Raw genomic sequence first — 13,301 nt, 5'->3', positions numbered from 1 at the left:
CATTTTCTAAACTAGAGGGTGGTTAGCCGAGACTTGTATGGCTAGGCTCCAAACTTGTTGATGGGTATTTATATTTTGTTATCAAAAAATAAATTTTGTTTCTTTGTAATATTAATTAAAAAATAAATATTTCCATTATTCTATTAAAGTAAATTTTTTAATTATTTATAAAATTAATTCTACCAATAGCATTACGGTGCTTCTGCCAACAGCCACATTTCTCGTTTTTTTTTTTTTTTTGAAAGTCTTGCTAAATGAATTACTTTTTAAGAAAATAATAAAAATAATGTAATAATTAATATTATTTATGATTTAAATATTATATTTGTGGATAGACTCTATGACAGCTAAGATCAATAAAGGTTCCTTCCGTCTACCAAACAGCCTGCGGCTTCACGTGCGGGAGGGCAATGGGTAGCTTGAGGAGAACTGGAAGATTGTTGGCTTTCGGTGTTCGGTTTTCGACGAGGAGAGGACTGTCGACGGAAGCTGGGAGGACCATTAACTCGATCAATCTCTTCTCTGCGGTCAATCAGGCCCTTCACACTGCCTTAGAAACCGACCCCCGGTTCCGCCGCCTTTATCTTTATTTTCTGCTTTGGGATTTGTTTAATTTCGAATTGGACTTTTGTGATCTTGGATTTTTTTGATTTACCTTCAGTGCCTACGTATTTGGGGAAGATGTTGGCTTTGGGGGTGTTTTCCGTTGCACTACTGGATTAGCAGATCGATTTGGCAAATCTCGCGTTTTTAACACTCCTCTTTGCGAGCAGGTAAATAAATAAATGTTTTGTGGAACGAAATCATCATTTTCGTGTGACTTTGATCTTTGACGCAGGGTATTGTTGGATTCGCTATTGGTCTGGCAGCAATGGTGATCTTTTTGAAATTATATATAACAGCAGAAACTATACGTTTTTGTAATTTTTATTGACTTGGTCTCTCACATTTAGAATGCCATTAAAAAATTTAGGGAAACCGAGCAATAGCTGAAATTCAATTTGCAGATTATATTTTTCCAGCTTTTGATCAGGCATGCATCCTATCACTTCTTTGGTACTATCCCCTGTCCCTACAAGAATATGGGATTAATTGATCTTAGTCACATTCATTTTTTATTTGTAGATTGTGAATGAGGCTGCCAAGTTTAGATACAGGAGTGGTAATCAATTTAACTGTGGAGGTAATTCTTGATCGAGCTTTGCTCTTCCTTCTCAGTAAAATATTTCTACTAACAAACTTACTCAACTCAGGCTTAACAATTAGAGCACCTTATGGAGCTGTGGGTCACGGGGGCCATTACCACTCACAATCCCCTGAAGCTTTTTTTTGTCATGTTCCGGGTATTAAGGTATTTGGGAAATTATGCAGTATTTGATATTGACATGCAGCTTTTGTACGAAGGATTGCTTGTAACTGGTTGAGTTTAAAGGCTATATTCAACTTGGTTTACATTGTCTATTGTCATTCATGTAATTGACTCCATTTAGGTGGTGATCCCACGTGGTCCTCGGCAAGCTAAAGGATTGCTATTATCTTCAATTCGAGACCCAAACCCGGTCGTGTTTTTTGAACCAAAGGTATAGCTATAGATTGTGATAAGCTTAAAAAAATTAAAATTCATAGTATTTGCTAAATAAATTTTTATATGGTCTCAGTGGCTTTATCGGCTTGCTGTTGAAGAAGTCCCAGAGGAAGATTATATGTTGCCTTTATCTGAGGCAGAGGTATTCTTATTTTTCTTTCTACTTTTATGAATAATAAATTATCTCTACATCTAAAAATTTCCGAAATCTCAGGTGATTCGTGAAGGAAGTGACATTACACTTGTTGGGTGGGGAGCTCAACTGTCTGTTATGGAACAGGCCTGTGTTGAAGCCGAGAAGGTAATCCTCCTTGCTGCTAATCTGCAAACCCTTGTTTAAAACTATTCCTTTGACCTTAAACCTTGTAGGACCGAGCGCTTGCCGCTTTACCAAAAGCTATAGCTAGTAGTAATGGTGCAACTCAAATTTTTTAAACCGCACAGCAGCTCAAGCACCACGGTTCGGTCGCTCTACCAAGCAGGGACAATTATTGCACCCAACAATCTCCCTCCCAATAATTGCACTCCTTGCAATCAATGTGAATTGAACCCGTGACCTTGGCTCTGATACCAATTGTAGGACTGAGCGCTTGCCGCTTTACCAAAAGCTATAGCTAGTAGTAATGGTGCAACTCAAATCTTTTAAACCGCACAGCAGCTCAAGCACCACGGTTCGGTCGCTCTACCAAGCAGGGACAATTATTGAACCCAACAAATCTATTTTGAAATTTTCGTGGTGCGAATAAGGCTTTAAATGTCAAAGGAAGCGTTTAAGTTTCAATTTTTTTCTTATCTTTAAGGAATTCAAAATTCGAGTTGTTTCTTGTCGTAAGTGTAATATTTAAGTATCTTTCTTCTGTGTAAGCAAAAAAAAGTAGTATCTTTCTTCTGTAAATTGTGGTTGAAGCACCATATCTCGGTACTAACGTTTTTTAAAACCTTGCGACCTTTGTAGGATGGCATCTCTTGTGAATTGATAGACCTAAAAACTCTAATCCCATGGGACAAGGAAACAGTCGAGGCATCAGTAAATAAAACTGGAAGACTTTTGGTGAGATTTATACTTGAACTTTGTTCTAGCGTGAAGATTCTTCTCTCTTTTCAACGTGTTTCGACTATTTTCTTCATAGGTTAGCCATGAAGCTCCGATAACGGGAGGATTCGGTGCTGAAGTCTCTGCTTCTATAGTCGAACGATGCTTTTTGAGGGTAAAATTTTAAACTTGTTTTCTATTTTGATCAACTACTAGTGCTTCAATCTTTATGCCTCAATCTCTCAATCTTTGGCTGAGTGGTTTTTACATACAAGTTACACTCGTATATATCAAGCGTTGGCCATGAATATAACCTGCTAAAGACTGCCAAATTTATTGCTGATAGAAGTCTAGACTACGCATTTGCTAGTCTCTCTTTCTAGTGGGTGTTTCTACTGATGGATCTCGGTTTTCTCGTGCCTAAACGCAGCGAAATTTTAAAAATTTTATTTTATTTTGACAATCAAAATATATTTGTTTGAGCACTCGTATGATTTTATATTTAAAACATTCATTGGATGTTAGAATTTATACGTTTGGTGAAAAATTCACAAGGCTCCTACTATTACGGGGTTAGCAGAGATAGCTCTTGATAAATTCCCTACGAACTTTCTTCAAATTTATATCTATCAAGTCCACGACTAGATCGTTTGTTCCTCTTCCAAATAGCACTAGAATATTTGAAAGAAGTTTTGCGTAGAGATTAATTAAAACGAGAGACGGCTCAAAAATCCTTGAAGTTAATCAACGTGATGGCCGAAATATTGGAGAAGGGAAGGGAGGGATTTTCGAAAATTGGGTGTCTTTGAGTCCAAGGTTATGGCTTGTTTACTCCCTTTTATAAACAAGTCATGGCCTAATATCCATAATTAACATTAATGGCTTGATTAATTAATTGGGCTAGTTCAACTAGTTTAATTAATTAATCAAAGGCCATTAATAACTTTAATTATTTAGTATGTTGGAATTGTACTCCTACAAGTCAATTAAACATACTTCCCACTATATTTAATTTAAATCCATTATAAATTCAACATTTGAATTTAATATTTAAATTATAAATCCAACTATTTGAATTTATCACCTCCAAAATTTAATATTTAATAAACTTAACTTTTTTGAGTTTAATAAATTAAATTCCCAAATTTTATAATTCAACTTCTTGAATTTATTCTCTCCAAATTTCATAAATTCAACATCTTGAATTTATTTTATCAAAATTTAATTATCATAAATTCAACTCCTTGAATTTATTTTATCATAATATAAATTCAACTCATTGAATTTTGTATCTCAAAATTTAATTATCATAAATTCAACTTCTTGAATTTACTATATAATAATATAAATTCACCTCCTTGAATTTATTCTCTCAACGGGAACAAGTGATCCAGTATTTGTGTGACCCTCGATGGTTCAAGGATACAGCTAGCCGTGGGTTCACAACTCCTTGTGATTCAGGACATAATCCTTTATTCGGGCTTACCCTTAATTTGCCCCATTCTATGTATCAACAATTGATCATGAGAATGTCAGAAATCATATTTCTGATTAAACCCATTGAATCATGGTAAGAGCGTCTAGTAGCATCGCCCCATGATTCCCTAGGTATCACTGATAGTGTCTGCAAGAACCAATCGATTATGATTAACGTATAGTAAGGTCCTTTCATCTCATATATCTCGATCGAATCTGCAACCATTGGTTCATCGAGGGTTGCATATTAATTCGATAACTATGTGATACATATAAATAGTGGCATCGCATGTATTATTAGAGAACTCCTTCTTTAACGTACATCTCATACTCTGGCCAGATATTCCACGCACTATTATTTCATCAGATCACATAGGATATCCACACCCGCAGGTGAGCGGTTAATCCCCGACTACAATGCACTGGCTCCTACATGTGTCATAACTGTACCCAATCTCGCCACCTGATGACTCTCCTGGAATCGGTAAACGAGTCAAAGCATAGCCCTATCATATAGAGCATCAGTGTTGTCCCGGGTCGTAAGGACTAATGGTGTACAATCATAACAACATACTTATCCTCTCAATGAATGATAACCACTTGGAAAGTCCGATGGAGGTTTGTTCGGTATAATCATCATATGACTACCCATCTGCATGTTTGGACATTTCTATGCCCTTACCAAGAAATGTGGTACACAACATCACATATGTTAGTCTCGAGCTCAAGAGATCTTTATCCATATTTTAGGCGGCTGAATCGACTAGGAACAAATTTAGATCATACAGTGTTTACAAATGAGTTTCAACATCGAATTACGATTCATTTGTATTAAAGTATAATCACGAACTTTATTTATGCTGATTGTATGAGTATACAGATAAAGTCAAACAAGACCATAAAAAGTTAAATTATATTAAAATAAAGATTGTTTATTACACTTGATTCAATAAATTCCCTAGCCAACTGTTGTCTTGCAGGGCATCTACTCTAACAATCTCCCACTTGCCCTAGAGCCAACTACCCATAAACTTTAATCTCATTGCTTCGCGATGCTTCTCAAACAATGGTCCTGGCAAGGGCTTTGTGAGTGGATCAGCAACATTATCTGCAAAGGAGACTCTTTCGACTGATATATCTCCTATTCCCACAATCTCCCGGAGGATGTGGAATTTCCTCAGTACATGTTTGGATCGCTGATGAGACCTTGGTTCCTTTTCTTGCGCAACGACACCAGTGTTATCGCAGTACACCGGGACTAGATCAATTCCATTAGGAATAACGCCCAACTCTTGGACAAAATTTCTCATCCAAACTGCCTCTTTGGCTGCAGCAGATGCAACAATTTATTCAGCTTCAGTTGTGGAATCCGCAACGGTGTCTTGCTTGGAACTTTTCCAAGAGACAGCCGCACCATTAAGCATGAATACAAAACTAGAGGTCGATTTCAAATCATCTACGTCACATTGAAATCTAGAATCAATGTAGCCTTCCAATTTCAATTCTCCGCCCCCATAAAACATGAACAAGTTCTTAGTCCTTCTCAAGTACTTAAGAATATCTTTCACGTCCTTCCAATGCATTGGACCACGGTTCGCCTGATATATACTTGTAACACTCAGAACGTAAGCAACATCAGGACGTGTCGATATCATGTCATACATGATACTACCAATGGCTGACGCATATGGAATACGTGCCATCATCTCTATCTCTTCATCAGTTTTGGGACACATAGCTTTAGATAGAGTAACACCATGACACATTGGTAAGTATCCTCTCTTGGACTCTTCCGTAGAGAATCGCTTTAGAATGGTATCGACATAAGTGGCTTGGGTGAGTCCTGTCATCCTTTTTTATCTATCTCTATAGATTTGTATTCCCAATACATATGATGTTTCACCCATGTCTTTTATGGAGAATTTAATTGCCAACCATACTTTAGTTGATTGCAGTAATCCTACATCATTCCTAATGAGTAGGATGTCATCAACATAAAGTATTAGGAATGTTACTGCACTCCCACTAACTTTCTTGTACACGCATGGTTCCTCAGGATTCTTAGCAAAACCAAACTCTTTGAAAGTTCTATCAAATTTGTGGTTCCAGCTCCTTGACGCCTGCTTGAGACCATATATTGATCTCTGAAGTTTGCATACCTTATGCTCACTTTCTACTGATGTGTATCTCTCAGGTTGAGACATATAAATTTCTTTTGATGTCTCTATTGAGGAATGCAGTTTTTACATTCATTTGTCATATCTCATAGTCATACCATGCTGCTATGGCTAATATTATTCTAATGGAATTAAACATAGCAACTGGTGAAAAAATTTCCTCATAGTCAATTCCTTGCTTTGAGTATAACCTCTTGCAACCAATCTTACTTTGAAGGTCACTATCTTCCCATCCGCCCCTAGCTTCCATTTGTAGATCCATTTGCATCATATGAGAACGATTCCCTCAGGTGGGTCCACTAATATCCAGACTTGGTTTGAATACATAGGGTCCATTTCAGACTGCATGGCTTCAAGCCATTTTGTTGAATCAGTATCAGATATTGCTTCTTTGAAGTTCATTGGATAACATCCAACACAAGACTCATCATGGCCTCGTTCATGAAGAAGCGTATATCTAGCAGATAGTCTAATAATATTATCAGACCTTCTAAGAGCGTGTACTTCAGCTATTGATTGTTGAGGATTATGTTCAACTTCTACAGTTGAGGGAGGATCTAGAATTTCTTCAAGTTCTATCATCTTGCCTTTTAATAAAAATTCTTTTTCCAAAAAGGTGGTATTTCTTGAAACAAACACTTTTGCTTCATTAGGATGATATAAATAATATCCAACATCATTCTTTGGATATCCTACAAAGTAGCACAAAGTGGATCTGCTATCCAATTTGTCTCTCATTGTCTGCTTCACATTAGCAGGACATCCCCATATTCTCATGTAAGAATGCTTGAGATTTTTTCACATCAATATCTCATATGGTGTTTTATCCACTGCTTTAGTATGAACATTATTCAACAACATTGCCGCAATTGCAAGCGCAAAGCCTCAAAACGATTTAGACAACTCAGTGAATCTCATCATGGATCGAACCATGTCCATCAAGGTTCGATTTCGACGTTCAGAAACACCATTCAATTGTGATGTAGTTGGTGGAGGGCACTGTGAGAGAATCCCATTCTCTTTTAGATAACCCAAAAATTCAGCACTCAGGTATTCTCCACCTCGATCAGATCGAAGTGCCTTAATACTTCTTTCTAGCTGGTTTTTTACTTCAGATCTGAATTTTTTGAACTTTTCAAATGCTTCAGATTTGTGTTTCATCAAATAAACGTACCCATACTTCGAATGGATCATCAATAAAGGTAATGAAGTATGAATGCCCAAATTTTGTGCTAACACTTAGCGGGACACAAACGTCCGTGTGGATCAAATCCAATAGACCATGTGCACGTTCCACGTTTCCATTAAATGGAGTCTTAGTCATTTTTCTTTTTAGACAGGGCTCACAAGTAGGTAGAGAATTTATGTCTGACAAGTCAAACATGTCTTCTCTCACTAGTTTGTACATCCTTATTTGGGAAATGTGACATAGTCTAGCGTGCCATATTTGTGCGGGATTTGGATCATCTAACTTTCTTTTATTTGTTGTTGAAATCATGGTTACTTGGACATTCACTTATCATTTCCAGAACATTTCTGGCGCATATAATTTCTTATGTCCGGACTTCTTGCAGTGAAATAAATATGTTCTGATTTATCGGGCTTTGTAGGTCCTTTAAGTGTCCTTCAGAGTTTGCCTCTTATTGGGATTGTTTTTCTTGTGAGGGGCAGAACATTTCTTTCCCTTACTTTGTGGGCTATTTTTCGTCTGACGAGAGGCCCATTAGAAAAACAAAAATTTCATGTTTTATGGTGATCTCATAAGTTATAAGCGTATTGACTAGCTCTTCAAGTCTATCATCTATCTTATTCAAATTGAAGTTCACCATAACCTCGTCAAATGAGGAAGAGAAAGACAACAATTTGATGTCATCAAGTAACTCATTAGGAATCACTTATTCCAGGCCCACCACATTCTCAATAAGCCCAATCATATGTACACCACGCTCATAGGCCAGAGCCCCATCTGCATGCATGTAGTCATGAGCTTTTAAAAATGGTGTGCATCACTGTACGAGTTTCACGTACCATGCAACTCTTGCATGTGTATTCGAATGTCAGCAGCATTCAAAATTTCCTCAAACTGTCCCTTCAGTTCATTTGACATAGAAGTGAGTATGTTGCACTTTATCTTGTATACTATGGTCCTACCATCTTGCATGTTTTGTTAGTTCAGCAGGACTGACATTAATGTGTATGCTATTTTCTCCGAATTCAGAACAATTTTCCCAACTAGTCTTGAAATTAGATTCGGTTAGCTTGTTAATAACAAAAATGTTCTACGTGACGAAATCGAAAATATACTGATATGGAAACAAAATAAGGGTTGCTGATTATTTTAAAATAATTCTAAGATATAAAATACAGATTTCATTTTATAAATTTTCCTCCTACTATTTTGACATTTCCACCACCCTCTGATGAAAAAGGGAAATCATATTTTCTTAGTGGGCACGTAGAGCCCAATTAGCCAATTATAATCTCGAATAATATCAGCCAATTATAATTTCTAAAAGGTAGAATTCAATTGCATCCCTATGCAACTTCCGCATGTTTCGCCTCACGTTTAATAAGGACCCAATAATATGACACCGTTTATTTTCACGTGTCAAACCGACCCATTAATAGTGAATTGTAGTGGACGGTCGGCACGAGTTCCCCCAATAATATTAGCCGAAGTCATGAGAGTTTCACTCAATTCACATCATAAACCAGACCAACTTTAATAATATCAAATATTAACTAAATGAATAAAACAGTAAAATATCCTAATATATATTTTACACATTGGTCAAGGATCTCGATCATCCTTCATGCATTTAATATCAAATATTAACATTAATTTAATTAAACAAATTTAATTAATTGATAAATCATGTATCTAATAATTTTATTACTAACCACCACAATTATTAAAGAATTTAATAAATTAAATAAACACTTTTATTTAATTTCCAATTAATTCAATAATAATTGATTTCTTATAAAACTCATTTTTACCATAAATAATTAAAATCATATTTTAATTATTTATTTTACAAGAAAATTATTAATTTTCCAAAAATTAAATTTTTTTCAAAAGATAAATTGAACTAATTTTCATAAAATATCAATTTAATCCAAAGTTTTGAAAAATCAGAAAATCGCACCCTAGGTCCAAATAATTCAAGCGCATTATCCAGCACGGTTCCCGAGACACTCCCCTGCAGCGCGCACACTCCCCGCAGCTCCTGCGCGCGCGCCAGGCGCTCGGTGCGCGGACACTCCACGCAGCTCCTGCGCACTGCAGATCTGAAAATATTTTTTTTTATTTCTTGAAAAATAAATTTTTTATGATTTATCAATTTTCTGAAAAATTTTCTTGTGTGATTAGAAATAAATTATTCAATATCATTTAAACCATACGATATAGAAAATCTGGCTCTGATACCACTGTTCGATCTCGGTTTTCTCGTGCCCAAATGCAGTGGAAGTTTTAAAATTTTTATTTTATTTTGACAATCAAAATATATTTATTTGAGCACTCGTATGGTTTTATATTTAAAACATTCATAAGATGTTAGAATTTTTACCTTCGGTGAAAAATTCACAAGACTCCAACTATTCTGGGGTTAGCGGAGATAGCTTTTGATGAATTCCCTATGAACTTTCTTCAATCTTCTTCTATCAAGTTCACGACTAGATCGTTTGTTCCTCTTCCAAGTAGCACTAGAGTATTTGAAAGAAGTTTTGCGTAGAGATTAATTAAAACGAGAGACGGCTCAAAAATCCTTGAAGTTAATCAAGGTGATGGCCGAAATATTGGAGAAGGGAAGGGAGGGATTTTCGAAAATTGGGTGTCTTTGAGGCTAGGGTTATGGCTTGTTTACTCCCATTTATAAACAAGTCATGACCTAATATCCATAATTAACATTAATGAGTTTGATTAATTAATTGGATTAGTCCAACTAGTTTAATTAATTAATCAAAGTTCATTAATAAATTTAATTATTTAGTATGTTGGACTTGTACTCCTACAAGCCTATTATACATACTAACCACTATATTTAATTTAAATCCATTATAAATTCAACATTTGAATTTAATATTTAAATTATAAATTCAACTCCTTGAATTTATCACCTCCAAAATTTAATATTTAATAAACTCAACTTTTGAGTTTAATAAATAAAATTCTCAAATTTCATAAATTCAACTTCTTGAATTTATTCTATCCAAATTTCATAAATTCAACTTCTTGAATTTACTATCTCATAAATTTAACTTGTTGAATTTATTTTCTCAAAATCTAATTATCATAAATTCAATTCCTTGAATTTATTATATCATAATATAAATTCAACTCTTTGAATTTAATATCTCAAAATTTAATTATCATAAATTCAACTACTTGAATTTACTATATCATAATATAAATTCAACTCCTTGAATTTATTCTCTCAACGGGAACAAATGATCCAGTATTTGTGTGACCCTCAATGGTTCAGGGATACAGCTAGCCATGAGATCACAACTCCTTGAGATTCAGGATATAATCCTTTATTCGGGCTTACCCTTAATTTGCCCCATTCTATGTATCAACAATTGATCATGAGAATGTGAGAAATCATATTTCTGATTAAACCCATCGAATCATGGTAAGAGCGTCTAGTAGCATCGCCCCATGATTCCCTAGGTATCACTGATAGTGTCTGCAAGAACCAGTCGATTATGATTAACGTACAGTAAGGTCCTTTCATCTCATATATCTCGATCGAATCTGCAACCATTGGTTCATCAAGGGTTGCATATTAATTCAATAACTATGTGATACATATAAATAGTGGCATCACATGTATTGTTAGAGAACTCATTCTTTAACGTACATCTCATACTCTAGCCAGATATTTCACGCACTATTATTTCATCAAATCACATAGGATATCCACACCCGTAGGTGAGCGGTTAATCCCCGACTACAATGCACTGGCTCCTACATGTGTCGTAACTGTAACCAATCTCGTCACCTGATGACTCTCCTGGAATCGGTAAACGAGTCAAAGCACAGCCCTAGCATATAGAGCCTCAGTGTTGTCACGGGTCGTAAGAACTAATGGTGTACAATCATAACCACAGACTTATCCTCTCGATGAATGATAACCACTTGGAAAGTCTGATGGAGGGTTGTTCGGTATAATCATCATATGACTACCCATCTGCATGTTTGGACATCTCTATGCCCTTACCAAGAAACGCGGTACACAACATCACAGATGCTAGTATCGAGCTCAAGCGAGCTTTATCCATGTTTTAGGCGGCCAAATCGACTAGGAACGAATTTAGATCATACAGTGTTTACAAATGAGTTTCAACATCGAATTACGATTCATTTGTATTAAAGTATATTTAAGGACTTTATCTATTCTGATTGCATGGGTATACAGATAAAGTAAAACAAGACCATAAAAAGTTAAATGTTATTAAAATAAAGATTGTTTATTACACTTGATTCAATAAATTCTCTAGCCAACCGTTGGCTTGCAGGACATCTACTCTAACATTTACATACATGTGTTCCAATTAATTCATCAAATTAAAGGTAGGAAATGTGATAGATTGTGATTTTGCATCTACTTATACCTTACCCGTCAGATGAATGACACAACACTTGTTCACTGTTCAATATGTTAAAACCATCAAAATTAGATCGGGCTTGTATGGTCTGTAAATTCTAAAAATCAATGTAAGTATCAGACCCGAAGCTCAAGCATGTACTTTGTTCTTTCTGTTGACTGTTCGTATATCTATTTGAAATAGTTTTTGTACTTTTGAACGCTTGGCAGTTAGAATCTCCAGTAACAAGAGTGTGTGGTCTGGATACTCCTTTCCCTTTAGTATTTGAACCATTCTACATGCCAACTAAAAATAAGGTCAGTCACGCCATGTTTTTATCTTAGTTTTATTATTAGTAGTTATAGGATTTCATCATGACGTCATTTATGAGTATGATTGTGAGATGGTTCCATTCTTCTTGCAGATATTGGATGCCATCAAATCCACAGTGAATTACTAGTGAATTTCCCTTCTCTTTGCTAATAAATACCTTGTTTTATGATAATGAAAGAAATAACATCATTGAAATTTGAATGAAAGTTATTCATGGAATGCCGAGGATATCTATTTTAGAGCAAAAACTGTTTAGGAAACATGGCATGGCGCGTCCTAAGCACACGAAAGTAAATGGGCAATGTTTGCTCCCCAAACTTAAGTCGTGTCGGAAGAGTTAGTATATTCTCTCAAACAAATTTGGCTCGAATATCCACTTCGCTCATCTTTATTAGTCCCCGACAATCTCTCTCAATGTCCCTGAATATCAAGAACAAAAACCGGGATAACAATTTATAACCCAAAATTAGATCTTGGTTTTAGCTTGAAAGAGAACTTGATTATCGTCACCAAACTCCAACAAAATTTAAAATTGCTCTCGAGTGGCACCTTCGCAAAAACAAATCGGTCTGAATGATATGAGATCAAATTAAGAGAGTTTGCAAAAGATTACACGTGTTTAGACGTTACCCTATAATTGATTCTTTTTATCTTGATAAACTCCTACGTGGTCTCAATTTCTAAAATAAGTTTTAATAGTTAAATTTGTCAATATTTTTAATTATACAAAAGTACGCAAAAAAATATTATTTATTAAAATGATAATTATGTATTATTATGATATATTTCAAAATTTTGAAAAAAATTTAATATTTCATTCTTATTGTTTTCATATTAAAATTTTAATTTAATTATAGATTAACCACGTCTACCAGTAAAATTATTATTTTATAACAAAATATAAATTTTAAAATTTGTAATTAAAACATATTCTCATATTAAAACATAGTTACATTTTTGTCTAATTAAATTTTTTATAAAATAAATAAACAAAATAGCAATAAATTGATTTTAATATTTAATAAGAAGCTATACGAAATTAACATAATTCAGATAATTTATTTATGTCATCGTAATTATATTCTTAATCACTAGACTGCGTATT

At 34.8% G+C, this 13,301-nt stretch overlaps 1 protein-coding gene across 2 annotated transcripts; it reads left to right on the top strand.

Annotated features, from left to right (window-relative positions):
• The first annotated feature begins 336 nt into the window (after positions 1–336).
• LOC142531311 (2-oxoisovalerate dehydrogenase subunit beta 1, mitochondrial) lies at positions 337–12,415 on the top strand. Of its 2 annotated transcripts, none has more exons than XR_012816260.1 (13): positions 337–568; positions 662–773; positions 839–874; positions 974–1,033; positions 1,126–1,183; positions 1,254–1,351; positions 1,491–1,580; positions 1,659–1,727; positions 1,800–1,886; positions 2,541–2,636; positions 2,721–2,793; positions 12,094–12,180; positions 12,288–12,415. XR_012816260.1 is itself a non-coding variant. In XM_075637412.1 (13 exons), exons 1-13 carry the CDS (start codon positions 411–413, stop codon positions 12,321–12,323), a joined length of 1,065 nt encoding a protein of 354 aa, XP_075493527.1. In that variant the 5' UTR covers positions 337–410; the 3' UTR covers positions 12,324–12,415. The 2 variants fall into 2 exon arrangements, 1 of the variants encoding a protein (XP_075493527.1); XM_075637412.1 differs by having other exon boundaries at positions 2,716–2,793.
• Positions 12,416–13,301: the final 886 nt, after the last annotated feature.

Source organism: Primulina tabacum, chromosome 2 (assembly GCF_025594145.1).
Source record: "Primulina tabacum isolate GXHZ01 chromosome 2, ASM2559414v2, whole genome shotgun sequence".
Taxonomy (NCBI): domain Eukaryota; kingdom Viridiplantae; phylum Streptophyta; class Magnoliopsida; order Lamiales; family Gesneriaceae; genus Primulina; species Primulina tabacum.
The sequence above is the reverse complement of the archived record's forward strand: the minus strand, read 5'-3'. Positions and strand labels throughout refer to the sequence as shown.

Excerpts from the sequence above, each read along its gene's own strand:
- LOC142531311 (XM_075637412.1), top strand. The coding sequence starts at position 411 with ATGGGTAGCTTGAGGAGAACTGGAAGATTGTTGGCTTTCGGTGTTCGG. Across the intron at positions 774-838 it reads ACACTCCTCTTTGCGAGCAG|GGTATTGTTGGATTCGCTAT; the intron begins GTAAATAAATAA and ends TCTTTGACGCAG. Across the intron at positions 12,181-12,287 it reads ACATGCCAACTAAAAATAAG|ATATTGGATGCCATCAAATC; the intron begins GTCAGTCACGCC and ends TTCTTCTTGCAG.